This window comes from Enoplosus armatus, chromosome 4 (assembly GCF_043641665.1).
Source record: "Enoplosus armatus isolate fEnoArm2 chromosome 4, fEnoArm2.hap1, whole genome shotgun sequence".
NCBI lineage: Eukaryota > Metazoa > Chordata > Actinopteri > Centrarchiformes > Enoplosidae > Enoplosus > Enoplosus armatus.
The window spans coordinates 23,200,447-23,216,087 of NC_092183.1; the positions used below are offsets into that span (position 1 = coordinate 23,200,447).

At 41.4% G+C, this 15,641-nt stretch overlaps 1 protein-coding gene across 1 annotated transcript in view; it reads left to right on the forward strand.

The window, feature by feature from the left end:
• Positions 1-15,641, forward strand: part of mamdc2a (MAM domain containing 2a) — a 32,183-nt gene that overhangs the window by 9,238 nt on the left and 7,304 nt on the right. Inside the window, exons 4-9 of the mRNA XM_070904869.1 lie at positions 1,404-1,488; positions 1,606-1,743; positions 3,757-4,013; positions 9,853-9,946; positions 14,309-14,455; positions 14,969-15,234. Coding sequence (XP_070760970.1) covers positions 1,404-1,488; positions 1,606-1,743; positions 3,757-4,013; positions 9,853-9,946; positions 14,309-14,455; positions 14,969-15,234 — 987 coding nt within the window. The remainder of the gene's footprint in view (positions 1-1,403; positions 1,489-1,605; positions 1,744-3,756; positions 4,014-9,852; positions 9,947-14,308; positions 14,456-14,968; positions 15,235-15,641) is intronic.

Below are 15,641 nucleotides of genomic sequence, written 5' to 3' on the forward strand. Positions count from 1 at the left end.
GTTTGAGACCAAGGCCCACAAGTGCTATAAAAGAAGCAATGACGTCATCTAAGCCTCTCTCTAAATTTAACTAGCTTCCTTGTTGTTAACCAGAGCACTAACCTCTTCTATAGCAGTCTGCTTTGGAAGGAACAATTCTTAAAATGAATATACAGAACCTGACAAAGAGTTTTACAGAGTAAAAAAACACTGTATTCACGTAAATCCCCAAAATTTCAGACTCAGTGGGCATTTGCATTTTAAAGAATTGATTACGATGTGAGGTGATGTATGGATGTGATATGATATATGCAGGATGATTCAGACCATGCCCATACGTCTATGTGTGTTTCTAAGAAATATGAACGTATCACACCCACACTACTGGTCTACAAATCACTCACTGGACTAGGACTAAATTAATATCTCTGACATGCTTTCTTCTTTTGTCAATATGCTGGCCTCTTTGCTTACACATGTGCATGAGCTTGTGAGCAGCAGACGAGTGAGCGCGAGTGATTCACACAGTTTCAGCTCACTCAGCTGAAACATTCAGTCAGGGCATGCAAAATGTTCGTATGTTTGCATTTTGTTCAAAGAATCATGAGCATGTGTATATGTCACCAGTCAGCAGCAACTAGAACAATAAAATGCGGTGAATCGTGAGTGCACATGAGTCACATGACTGTAAGCTCACATGTGCAAATGTGCTCTGAGTCATGCCCCCATAGAGATGACTGTAACTACACCGGTCCGGTGAAAGAACAGCCACGCATCGTACAGATGTCTTTGAAGATTTATTTCTCTCTCTCACTCGACAGCAGACACCGTGAAAGCTACAAAAACAAAGACAAAGTTTCAAACATACATCTCTCCGTCATTTCAAGCTAGTACTCGCTAATAAACCGACCACATTACTACAACAGAAATGTGAAGTAATAAGCAAACCGCTGAAACGTATTACATCTTCTATACAAAGGCGAATATCATGTGCAAGGTAAACCACTCAAAAACAGTTACTGTGTGCGCCTCTTCGATCGCGTATAGAATACGTTTACTTTGGGGACGTATCGTTTACTCTTCCTCTTCATCCATGTTAGATCCTTACCCATAATGCTCTAGCTGTGCCCTTCAAAATAAAACACATTTTTCTCACTTTGCTCACTTAAAGAGCACTACATTTTAACATTTACATTACAGTATGAACTCTCATGCATTTATAACATATATACATACATATACACATACATATATTGCAATAAACAACTCAATGAACCATGTCTCTAAGACAGTTACAATGACATTGATAATGTGAACGTGTAATGTGAATTTTATGTGATTTGACATATGCTGTAGATCTAATCTGATATAAATGGGACATCATGTGAAGTGACATTGGTGGTCTCTTTTTTTTTCTCCCACAGGTTTTGCTGGAAGGGCGACCTGAACATGGCTCAGGGAACAGTGTGGCCATCTTTGAAATTCACATTGTTCCCGGCTACTGCATTGGTCAGTGTCAACTATATATCAAGTGAGATGTTTCGACTTTGATGTGTAGTCTGATGTGAAACTGTATTTGTTCATATAAAAATATGTAATATGTATTTATGTTTTTTTTTTTACCAGAGTGTAACTTTGAGGAGCATCACCTGTGTGGCTACAGTAACAGCTGGAACCCAAATGTCAACTGGTACGTCGGAGGGAGTGTGGCTAGAGAGCCTGAGTCTAACGTGCTTGGAAACCACACCAACAATAACCAGAGAGGTATATGGACACACACACACACACACACACACACAGAGGTCAAATTCAAGTTTATTTTTTTCAAAAAACGATGAAATGCTTGATCACAGCTACATTGTGTTGCATAAACATATATTAGCATAACTGTTCTTGAAGGAATACACCACCACGTGTAGAGTATCAGATATCCTCCTGTCTTGAAAGTTGTGGCTTGCGCCTTCAAAGAATGGCCCTTGAAGACAGATAGACACAGACAGACAGTAAGAGACATAGGCACATTCTGTAGATAGACTTACTGTATACTAAACTATATTAATCCCAAAGGGAAGGGTGTTGCAATTGGCAAGTCATGTAAATCGCGTAACAAATTAGGTAGTTGTGAAACAAAATATTATAAAAGCCCAAATTAAATAAAATCTGAGATAATAGATTGATTTTAAACTCGGACCCTACTCTTTACCACTAATGTATAGATATACATTGTACATTAGCAACGTCAGTCAAGTTTGTATTCTCAGCAGTCTAATTATACTGCAAAAAATATCAATGTCTAATGAAACGTTTCTAACCAATACTGCAGCATAAACCACTTCTCCTCTGTCTGTTTCTATGATCAGTATGTTCCGAACTGCCCAGACACATATTTATGCCAAATAATGGCTAAATATACACCTTCCATTTGTCACTAGTGTGGTTAGCTGTTTACATCTGTAGCTCCCAACTGGTTATTATTGTGCAGTATGCTGTACACCGCTGAGGTCTGACTGTTGTGTCTGACAGACCTGGCAGCCACAGTGTTCATTTTGCTCAAGATGCGAGGAGTCATAGGAACAATTTTGACTTCATACTTCAGGCTTATGGCTGAATCACAACAGTGCACCTACATGGCTTGGTTTTTGAAGGAGGAGCTAGAGGAGATTCCCAAGCAAACATTTTTATTATGTAATGTAAATCACGTGACAGTACCAACACTATCACAGAGTGGATGAGTCCAATTGGCCGCTGTAGTAATTTTCTCTTTTGTTTGTTCCCCTAATATCACTACTTATACTGTTACATTGGCACTGTTTCTGTCTGCTGACAGCAGGACTTGAAGCTCCACATTGTGAAGTTCTTTGTTTTTACTCTTTGGTAACATTTTTGTAAATGAAGCAGACCAGGCACCGTAGCCTTACATAGGAATTTGGGTTCGTCAGTGGTGCGAATGATTAAATCTCGTGAACATGCACCTCCTCATGAAGAGGTGGCGTTCGTCAGCAGTTCATCAATGTTTAAGATAAAAGTACAAAAATATTAAGGCCCGATGTCTTATTTCAAGTTATCCACAGTTTCCAGCGCTGCAGCATTGTTGTGATTCTGGAACTTTGGATTTTAAAGTTTTTTCTGTAAGATTTGGTTTGTGTTGACATTGAGCGCTTCTCTGTAAGATTTCTTATCAAACCAAGTGTTGTCATCAATGAATTGTATTACTGTTGTGTTGTTCTTGCTCTCTTAACTTTATTACTTTGTAAAGCACTTTGTGCTGCATTTAAATAAACTTAAACTTGAACCAGGCAAAATATTCCCACTAACAGGTCATGGTCTACCAGTTTCAAACATCCAGGATCCAGCTGCATGTAAAGTTGCAGAGAGCAACGCAACAGTTGATGGTTCTGGAGGCAGAATCAGTACACTGTACATGAGTCATCATAACAATCCATTAGAGTGAATGTCTCTTTCATTTGCACAGTCTTATGACAACTTGTAAAAACCACTCATCGTATAAATGTGACAGTATCAGCCCATAAACGTGCGTCATGACCTCATCATTTCATTTCATTTTTCATTTCACCTCATTTCACTTAAATACTGTAAATGTGTATATTTTGTATTTTGTATTTCTTATTTTTATATTTTGTACAAACTTTTAGTTCTAAATTATGCTACTTTCTACTCTTGAATGGGAGCACCGGTACTGTACAATTTCCCCCCGGGGATCAATAAAGTATTTCTGATTCTGATTCTGATTCTGATCAATATCTTCCACTGCTCCAGGCCACTACATGTATGTGGACTCTGTGTACGCCAAGCACTTCCAGGAAGTGGCCAAGCTGACCTCACCCATGACTACGGTGCCCATGGCTGGCTGCCTGTCCTTCTACTACCACCGAGACCAGGAGAGGGGAAACATCTTTTCAGTTTTCACCAGAGACCAGCTGGGCCACTATGAGGAGATCTGGAGGCCAGAGGTGTATGCTACCACTGGCTGGACTCTGGTCAGTGTTGACATCAAGGCCCCACACCCCCTGGAGGTCAGTACTGGAGCTAGCATGCACAATTACAGCGAGTAGGTCAGCTTCATATGATGATTGGATTGAAATGAATGAAAATACATATCAATTTAAAAACTGTGGTCTGCTGTGAAAAATGGCTGCATGGCTTTTCTATATGGTAAATTCCAGTTTATTACAAATTGGGTCCTATTTTTTTTTTATGATATCTCTTTTAACAAATATCTGCATATGAATGCAGAATATGTAGGCAGGGGCAACATTTTGGTATCGGAAGTGATTCTGGTTTCCGTTTGTAGTCTGTTTGTAGTCCAAGTATTGACCAATCACAATTTGGTTGCATGCAGGTAAACAGTCCGTGAGGAGAGCAAAAGAGGCGGAATGTATTGGCCGCAATGCAATCTTGGAACCCATGGACTACCGTCTTTTTTTATCGATCCGGGAGCCCTAGAAATGAGCTTTTTATTAGTGTTTTAAATTAATTTACATTCAAATCGTTGTCATACATAATGTGAGCAGTATGTTCCCCCCAAAGCTGAAATGAAACCTTCACAGGCAGAACTGAAGCTGACCCATGACGTATGTAACGTATGGGATCTTGAGGTGGCCACATTTTGGTGTTGGAATCTCAAGGAGGACATTCACATCCAATGCCTAAATTACTCAAGGTCTCACTCCCATACACAAGCACTGGTGTTCACATAACCAAAGTTCCATACTTAGGTCATGTAATGACACACAAGCTAGCTCCATTTGTTGATGAAGACTGTGAGATGCGGTTGTAAGCTCCAAAACGCTACTAAGTAACCTTGTTTTAAGATTATTTAGTGGCACAAGAGAAAAGTCGGAATAAACTGGAATTATCCTTTGAAGTAAACCCAAACTTTACGGGTTGGGAGTTCAATCCCTGGCTCCCCCCGTTATGTCGAAGTGTCCTTGAGCAAGACACTGAACCCTAAGTTGCTCCCGATGGAGACCAGCACCTTGCATGGCAGCTCGGTCGCCATCAGTGTGTGAATGTGTGTGTGAATGGGTGAATGAGACTTAGCTGTAAAGCGCTTTGGGAACCGTGAAGGTTGAAAAGCGCTATAAAGTGAGATCATTTATCATTTACTTCAATACTACTCCAATCTGTGACATTTATCTGGTTTTTGGAAATGAGACCAGACATGTAAAATGACCTTCTAGTCAAAATGATGAGCAGTGTTCTCTCTGTGGGACAACAGTGACTCAGCTTGAGTACTGTGGTCTAACTACTCATCATGTGTTGTCATTTTTTACTTTGATGCCACAAGGGAACGAAAATAATTGCCCTGTAATTGGTTGTAGAATGTTGTAGAACCATGGTGACTTTGAATTGAAAGCTCCACACGTCTTGGGGGCACAACATTGTTTCCAGAGAACTGCTGAACAGTATTGGATTAGTATTTGACTCCTGTGCTGACCTAACCAATACAGCTGGAGAGTCATTTGTTCCTCAGCATTTGGATGCACAGTGCAGTAGTCTCTTGTGGACAGCTAGGTGATGCTTGTTTGACTATTGGAATACAGCCTGGTGTACAGACACACCAGCTTTTCTAATGCCCAGCTCTCTGGACCACAATACTGATTTATTCCCATAGAGCTACAAGACTAATACATTAAACATATTGCTGCAATGTACAGTGTAGTGTGGTTGTAAATGCTGGCAGCAGTATGCACCAAGTTGGCAGTAAAGAATGCAGTCTTTTCATCATCTTACAGTGGGCTTGCTTGGAAAACACTTAAAATGAATGGGGTTCAGTGCTGGAACTATACAGTGTTTGGAACCATTGGCAGCCCCACGACACGCACTGCTTCCGCACATTCCGATTTCAACAGTAGTCTATGGAAGTGTCGCAACTCTCTCTTTCAACGGGTCCGGGCAGTGAGGGAGGGTCTAACAAAAGATTGCCATCACATTGCATCATGGGAAACGTAGGATCCAGTGTTGTTGGAGCTTGAGCCATGAGGACTAGGGACTAGGGTTGCAAATTCCGTGCATTTTCGTCAAGTGACAGTGGAACGCGTTAACAATCAATAATTGGTTGGTTGGATCATTAATAATTAATAAGATACAAACCGCACATCTTTTTCTCAGTTTAACTTTCATTTAAACAATCCTAGCGGCACGTTATAGAAACATCAGTTCTCAACGCGGCTTGTAATTGCACCTCTTGAGGGGATGCTGTAGCCTGGCTCAATGTAGTTCAGCAGCTCACGAAATCCCTCACAGTCCAGCAGTTTTTCTGAACCGCAAAGGTGAAGCACGCCCTCTTGTGGTATAAAAGTTGTGTGAGCTCCGGGGAAAAGGTCCACACAAACACAAACAAACAAACGGCAATCACTGGATTACTAATTAATCACTGACATCCCTACTAGGGACTAAAAGTTATGATATTCTCAGCCTCTGCTGCACAGATTTTGACCATTCTTTTTAAATCTGTCTCTTGCGAGTCCCTCAACTTTATGAAAACACAGTACTACTTCGCTACAGTACTCCTCGAAGTAATTGCAGGTGTGAGATATGTAAAACATTGTAAGACATTTTGTCTTAAGTGCTGCTCAAGGATTGCTCATAGCTGCTGCACATTTTTTGCATTCGTCAACAGAGAGCATTGTCCCGACCCTTGGCAGCCTCCGAATAAATGATCCTTATGGCCTGTGGAGAGAAGCTCATCCTCAGCCTGCCGGTGTTGGCCTTGTGACTGTGAATGAGTTTTTTTGACTGCAGCAGCTACACTGAGAATTCATAATTGGGCGGCATGGTGGCGCAGTGGTTAGCACTGTAGCACGGGAGGTAAAGCTGGTTAACCAAAGTTCCATACTTAGGTCATGTAATGACACACAAGCTAGCTCCATTTGTTGATGAAGACTGTGAGATGCGGTTGTAAGCTCCAAAACGCTACTAAGTAACCTTGTTTTAAGATTATTTAGTGGCACAAGAGAAAAGTCGGAATAAACTGGAATTATCCTTTGAAGTAAACCCAAACTTGGGCGGCATGGTGGCACAGTGGTTAGCACTATCTCACAGGAGGTAAAGCTGGTTAGAGCGGGTTGGGGGTTCGATCCCCGGCTGCCCCCGTCATGTCGAAGTGTCCTTGAGCAAGACACTGAACCCTAAGTTGCTCCCGATGGAGACCAGCACCTTGCATGGCAGCTCGGTCGCCATCGGTGTGTGAATGGGTGAATGAGACTTAGCTGTAAAGCGCTTTGGGAACCGTGAAGGTTGAAAGGCGCTATATAAGTAAGATCATTTACCATTTACCATTTATAATGACTCTCCCTTCCCTGGTCCTGCTCACTCTGGTGTAGATGCAGATGCAGAGTGAGACCACCTCTAAAGATGCATTCTACCAAATACACCACCCTTTTGACAGTGTCCGCCACAGTGAACCTAGGCTTGTCTACTCCTCGAATGGGAAAACGACTGGAGCACACTCACTGATGTCTTGCAGAGCTTTCAGATGTATCTCTAAGTGGAATTTTAGTTAAACTACTGAAGAGTGGATTCCAGGGTAGGCTGTTGCCAGAGCTAATGTCCCAGTGCAAACCATATAGTATAATCACAAAAGAGTCACAAGAATACAAGTGTATTGTAAAGTGACAGACAATCAAGAACAAAAAGTGCTGCAGCAAACATCTATGATAAATTAAAGGAAGCATGAATCATCTTTATTCAGTTCTTTATGTATGGAGAAATATGCCTCTCTGCACACAGTGAGTTGATCATGGCCTCATCGGAAGACAGCTGTAGGTTGATTTGTCATTCAGAGGTCCTACATAGTATTAAACAAGATATGTTTGCACAAAGCATAAAAACAAACTTGTCTTGTTTCTTCATAAATACATGAAATGATGCAGGTACTACCAAACCCGTCAGTCCACTAGTTTGCCAGTTGACAAACTGCTGCTAAGTCACATCTGACAATGTTTTGATATCAGACTGATAACCTACAATAATACTAATTTAGGCATGATGGTGCAGTGGTTAGCACTGTCGCACAGATTGTGGGTTCGATCGCAAAGCGCTTTGGGAACCCTTAAGGTTGAAAAGCGCCATTTAAGTGAGACCATTTACCATTTAATGGCGCCTATTTGACAAAATGAAAACAAATGTAGAATATAAAACAGGCTCAAGTTGAAGCTCAAAGCTAACTCACTGACTCCATGGCAACATTATACTTCCTGTTTACATCCCCCAAAGCACCATGGGAACTGTATTTACTGTATTGAACTGTATTACTTTGAAGAAGGACACGCCCCCATCACCATCAATGGGACTACGGTGGAGAGAGTCAGCAGCTTCAGGTTCCTCCAGGTTCATATTAGCGAACCTGGTGAGCTGGACTCACCACAATGACACCATCAGAAAAACAGCAAGACCACGGCTCTTCTTCCTCTGCAGGCTGAGGAGGCTCACCATGGACTCCAATATACTCTGTAACTTCCACAGGTGCACCATTGAGAGTATCCTGACTGCACAGCACATCCCCTGGAGCTGCCATCCATGGAAGATCTATACACCCAGCTGAACTGGAAGAAGGCCAACAGGATCATCAGAGACCCCAATCACCCCAGCCACAAACTGTTCTGCCTGCCGCCGTCTGGCAGACAGTACCACGGCATCTGGACAAGACTGCTGAACTCTTGAGCTCTCAAGCTCATTACTGTCACTTGCACCGTATTGGTACATTTTACCTTATACTACTTTATTTAATGTTATCCTGTTTATACCTACACACACCACAGTCTACATATATATTCATTTTACTGCTGTTTACAAGCATAAACCATCACAGTGTATATGTTTATATTCTGTTCCTACCTGTCCATAACCGGTTCTCATTAAGCATATACATTAGGTACATTACTGCACAACCTGTCTACATTACAGTTGATTCATTTCATCACTGCTGTACACCAGTCTACCTCAGTATTCTAGTATATGTTATTCCATTGAATGTATATTCTATCATATATATATTATTCCTATATTTTATAAGATTCTGAACAAATGTTTGTCTTAGATTCTCATTTTCGTACTTGCATGATTTTCTTTTTATACATTTTGTATGAGCATTGTTGGAGGGAGCCTGAGAACAAAGACCATAGCCAATAACTGCTTCACTGTAACTGTTGCCTATGACAAATAAACTTGAACTTGAACTGACAAAACTGAACAGCAAAGTGTGTACTTTGTGTTTAATAATGTGAATGAACTGTTTTTTTTACTCTCAGCTTTCAATGTGTTTCTACTTAGTTGGTTTGTGAGAGAAAGTTGCTGCTCATTTTCTTTGTAATGAACTCATGTTAAGTGTTTGTGTGTTATTAGTTATTATTATCTACTGGTGAACAGGCAAAATATCAATAGAAAGAAAAAACATGTCGTACTTCTCTTTCTTATTGTTGTGGTGTGTGCAGCTGAGTAGACACTCGCATACACTCACTCTTCTGTGGCTTTCCACTGCACTGTCAAATGTCAAATCATTCACTATGATTCCTCAGTTTCTTTTCCCTGTGCTTCCAGCCAGAAGACTTCCTACTGCCTGCTGCTGTTGCTGTGGAAAGAAGCTTACGTAACATTACTAACTGGGTCGCTTCCTCTGTCCAGACGAGCCAAGACTCGTACAGAGCTTTTCCATCAAGCAGTGCTCCGCTGACTAACCCATGTTCCTGAATTTACCCAACACTGATGTCACTGTCTGGTTTCTACAGCTGTCAGCTATCAGTATATGTCATACTTTCACAGAGCGTATTCCAAGGGTTAATAGGTCTAAGTTATGAATTGCTTGTTACCCATATGTTAATGGTTGCTGTTTATGTCCGTGTGTGTTACCAGGTGGTGTTTGAGGCAGCTTTTAACAGTGCCAGAGGTGGATTCGTTGCCATAGATGACATCTCCTTTTCCCCTGAATTCTGCCACACTGACACAGGTGAGAGGAGACATCTGGATTTTAAGGGGCTAAACAGACTGTTGAGCATCTCAGTCCTCTTTCCAGTTGGTTCGCTGTTAAAGCTACAGTAAGAAATATTATTGAAATATAATTTTGGTTGAAATAACTCATTTTGACCATTGCATGCCACTAACAATATCTAATTGAAGGGCTCCTTTAAATTGAAGGGCTCCTTTAAAAAAATTAGTGTCTGTGAGCACTCGCCCCTTTGTATTTAGTCTTTTAAAAAACTGGACCAGGTCTGAATCAAACAACCAATCAGGGTCATTGAGCACGTAACTGGCCAATCACATCGACTCTGGACAAACAAGGGGCTCTACAGAAGGTTCCACCTTCTGGATTGGAGTGTGACACAGAACAGTTGGAAGAGAGGAATCAAAACACAGAACCCAGATTGGCTGTTGGCGGGTGCTCACAGACACACATTTTGTTAAAGGAGCCCTTGAATTAAATATTGTTTGGGAATGGTCAAAATTAGTTATTTTAACCGAAATTATAATTCAGTGATATTGCCTACTGCAGCTATAAATATGTTGGCTGCAATGTTAATTACACCTCACAATGCAAAAGTGTTGGACTTATGGAAGAGTATACTAACAATGTTGTTAGAGTTAGCTATTATAGTTAGGAAGTTTAGGCTCAGAGATTCTCAACAACTTCACCCACTAAGCCTTCTGGGTAGCACTATAAACAGGGAGCTGAGGGCAAAGCTAAGGCCAGCTCATGTCCTGGCTGTCGTGTTGGATTCTTCCAATAACACAGAGGACTACAGCCAGTGCGTTTTATGGCTTTCATTGAACTTTGCTCAAACTGCATTCAGACAGTAGCTTAATCATGACTGCTCTTCAGCTCAGTAACCCTTGGCAACCATGAGCGTGACCCTGAACTCACCCCATCTCTCTTTGTTTGAAATAATGTGAACTTCTAACCATAAACCATTTTACGTCTAGCTTCATATACTGCATACTGCAACCTAAACATTTCACATTATTTCACCTCTATATGTTATAACTTTAATTTACCATAAAACTGAGACTTATCATTACTCCTACATGTTACATTTGTTTTCTCTTTTTTTTCTCCTCAGGTAATTTATCAAATCAGACACATATGTTTTTTCCTTTTTCCCCACAGTTCAAGCCTCTTATCATTATTCACAGTTGAAGTCTTTTTGGTTTGATATCTCTGCCCGATCTAGTTGTTCTGACAGTAACAGGTGTGATGTGACGTGAAGAATCACAGGAGACACAGTTGAAGTATCCCTTGTGGTGTTGCGATCATCCACCTCAGTAGTACGTGCTTGTTGTGTCAGCTGCTGATGTCTGTAGCTGGCTGCATTGGCACTAGGTCATGGCGGTTCCTACTGTGCATACCTTGTGGCCCGTTGACCAGGTAGGATTTCGGTGTAGGATGTGCAGATGCCGTCTTGGTCGTAGTTGCTCACGTCTATCCACCTCATCTCTCTCTCCTTGTGCTGAAGCCTCTTTAGGTCTGGGATGTGTGACTCTAACATTGCAGGAAAAGTCGGCAGGATGGTGCGCAGGCAGTGTCCCATGAACAACTGACCCGGGCTGTAGTCGTTTCTCAGTGGCATAGCTCTCTACGCAGGTTCTCGACTGTTGGGGCAGCTCGTTCAGCCTTGTTGCTTTGTGGGTTCCTGGGGCTGCTTGTCTCGTGCTTCAATCCATAGTCTGCTGCAAAGACTTTCATGTCTGCACCTGACAGTTGTGACTAATGTCTCTGCTATGCCATGTCTCGCTAACATTGACTTCAGGTGTACTACAATGCCAGAGCCGGGCTCAGCTGTATCTCTATGTATCTAGAGAAATAGTCCACTACTAGCAGGTAGTTGGTGTTGCTTAGTGTGAATAAGTCTATCCCCAGCTTCTGCCATGACCTGTCCTTAGTTTGGAGGGGTGAGAGGCTCCGTGCAGTTTAACCCTAGCGCTCTTATTTGGCTACTCAGCACTGGGCACCAAACTGTCTGGCGAGAATGTTCTCTACACATGACAACCCCCTGGTGAAAGAATTAAAATCAATGGTAAACAGGTAGGCCTTTAGCTTGGATTCGAAAGTAGTCAGCATTGTCTCAAGTCTTATTTGTTCTGGCAGTTCACTCCACATTTGAGCAGCATAAAAGCTCAAGGCAGCTTCACCACGATTAGTTTTGACTCTGGGAACAGCCAGTAATCGAGAACCAGCCGACCTGAGAGGTCTGCATGATTCATACTGGGTCAGGAGATCTGATAAGTATCTTAGAACTAAACCGTTCAGTGATTTACGGACGAGCAATAGACATTTGAATTTGATTCTGTGAGAACCTGGAAGCCAATGTAGTGATCTGAGAACTGGAGTTATATGCTGAGCTTGTTACAACCCTGGCAGCAGCATTCTGGATCTGCTGAAGCTGTCGGATTGCTGTCTCAGACAGTCCATTGCAGTAGTCCAGCCTGCTAGAGATAAAGGCATGTAAAAGTTTCTCTAGATCATGTTTTGATATCAAGTTTCTGATCCTTATGATATTTTTAAGGTAGAAGGCGGGTGATTTTGTTATTGATTTAATGTGACTACTGAAAGAGGTTTGTAGCTAGATGTTTACTCTTTAAGGACAAACTATTAAGTCTGTCCTTGAAGAGCACTGAAGGGACTTTGTTCATTGGCCCCAAAAACAATGACTTCCGTTTTGTCCACACACCGCATCATTGAGGGGGGAGAGGTGCTGGGTTAAGCCTAACTCATCACACAGTTTTGGGCACAGTCTTTAAGTCAATGCTGCCTATTCTAGCCACTAACCTGACTCTCACTGAAGCTGGTCTGCTCAACAGCGCTGTGTTTTTGCGTCTTTGCCTGCATCCACTGCTGACCTCTGAGGCTCCGCTCACTGTCGTTGCCGTTGTGACTCTTTTCCCAGCGCAGGTGTGGCATTCTGCATTCTTAGCTAGCACTGAAATTTAGCATGAGGACTTGCTTTTCCCCATTTTGGGCATGACTTGTGCTCTACTCAACTATGCGTCTCTTGCCTAGCTTTGCTCTGATTTATTTTTCCGTGCTTGCTGCTGTGTATTCTTAAATTGGGTTACATTGGGTTAGGATTAAATAATTGTTTTTATTGTGATACAAAAGAGGATAAAATCTTTGGCTACTTAGATGGATTGTAGGCAGCAGGTTTCTCAATTCTGTCTAATAAATGATGAATGAGAAGATTTCTTTTGTGGGTGGTTGATCAGACTGGGGCGCCCCTCGCACTCACAACAGTCATTAATCACCAGTGGTTCAACTGCAGAAACATTTTATTTTTTACATACAAATACATCCTCACCACTTCGACAACTCAAACATGGCATGTAAAAAAAACCCCAAAACAAAGGCTTTTATATTATTTGCGAGTCGACATTTAACCTGAGGGTGGTGCTAAAGTGAAAGCCAAGATACAAAATGTGTGTACAAAAAGTTTGTTTGTTCTCTGGTAAAATGTGTAAAAATCTTCCCATTAGATTCTAATAATGCTTGTGTACAAGTGGTGGCTTAACATGTCCCAGAGCTTTCTCTACATTGAACAAATTATATTGATATTGCCCTAAGTGTAAGTGTAAATGTCTCAGAACTAATTAGAGCACACTGCTGCATATGTCTTCCTCTAAACATGAAAATGAAGGTCTATGTACAGTACATGTGTAGGCCTTTTTCTGTGGTGTAAAATCTGAGGATGTTCTACTATAATCAGTGGCATGGTGTGACATTTCCACGAGCTGGGGTACTAAGTCTTGGAAGGCTATCCGCCACACTGTCAAAAATGTAATTATTAGCCAGAAAATAATATCAATATTGAAAAAAAATAAGAAAAACGTCTGAACTATGACAAATCAGACTATCCATTTAGCCACCTAAATGGGCTTGAAATCGCCCAACCTGGCAACATTTCTTCCAGATCCACTTATTTTCTGGTGCGGTGTCAACCAATCAGGGGCCACCAGGGAAAGCCGAACATTTTGCACACAAACCGCCATCGGGTGGAGATAAGTGTGCCCTTCAGCACACAGACAGAGACTGTGGGCATCGCTTTTTTTATTAGTCATCACAGGTTTCTGTTATAATATATGATTTATGTGAACACCGTTATACACACACAACAAAAACGAGCTTTCATTAAAATATGTATTTCACAATTGGAATTGCAGGAGGGGCAGCGCCACAATGCCCTTAATGGACCATAATACTTTTTTACTCCAGCATCCTAATCCTCACCCCCACTTCCTATTTTGCACAATGCACACTGTTCATATTGCTGACCACTGTTAACAAGGCAGGTTCATATTGGAGATGCTGTGTTTTGTGTTTCAGAGCCGACCTTTGACCCCTCTATAGCCAACTGTGACTTTGAGAATGGCCTGTGTCTGTACTATCAGGAGAGAGCAGAGAGTAAGGCGTGGAGCAGAGTTTCAGTCAAGCCTAATGCCTACAGGATAGGAGACCATACTACAGGAACAGGTGAGTCACGCTACAGTGGCAGCAATAAAATACACAATGAAAATACACGGTCTGTGACGACCCTCACGCATGCAGGCTTCTTCGTCGTCACCGTTTTTTTTCTCTCTTTTTTTCTTCTCCCCTCCTTACCCAGAATTCCACAGGCAATTAAACCCTTCCTGGTCATTTATTGTCTAAAGTAAACAAGAACTATTGTTAAGCTGTTAAGGTACTGAATAAACCTCGAAACATCCTGGCAGATATATATTGACTGTAAATGACTATCACTGTCTGAACAGAGTAATATAGTTGTAATATAGTACATAGTACACACATAAACAAAAGACTAATTTCCTCTGCAGTTCTTAGAAGATATTTGAATTTTGTGAAATTGTTCCACTCTTAGTATATGTGTTCCTTGAAACTCTCCTCACTTGCTGCCTCATGATAGACAGGGTATTTTACTTTGCACCATGTGCCATTATATACATTATGTTAAACTAACAATTATGTTCTTTGTCTTCTCTTTCTTAGGCTGTTTCCTCCTGGCAAACACTCCTTTCACTTCGAGGCCTGGTTATGTGGGGCGACTTCATGGTCCCTTTTTACCGGGGAACCACAAATACTGCCTGAGGTTCTACTACATTCTTCACGGATTTAGGAAAGTAGACAATGCTCTAGGTCTTTATATTTATGACGAGAACAATGTGGCCCTTGAGAAGGTGTGGAGCCTGGCTGACATTTCCCGGGCTGTATGGACTGAGGTGGAGATCACCTACATGAAGCCCATGCTTTCCAAGGTATGAAGATGGGTGATGTATGTGGAGGTATGAATGACCAGAATGGAAGGCAAGGCAGCTTTATTTATATAAGCACATTTTGAACACAGAGGCAAAGAAAAGCATTAGAATGACATTTAACGAAACGATGAGCAATAAAAATCAGAATCAAAACATTTGAGATAGAATAAAATGAAAATAATTACATGAAATGAAATAAAATACAATTGGATTAGATTAGAGGAACAGTTACAGTGCAGGAATAAGTTATAAATTGCCCCAAAAAGGAAGGAAAGGAATTAAAAGTGCAGTAGAGAAACCAGTCAAAGGCACAGGAGAACAACAGAGTTTTTCATTTAGAATATAAAGTGGCTAAAGTTCGGTCATCTGTGTGCAGCGTAGTAGCCAAAAGCAGCTTCAACCTGTTT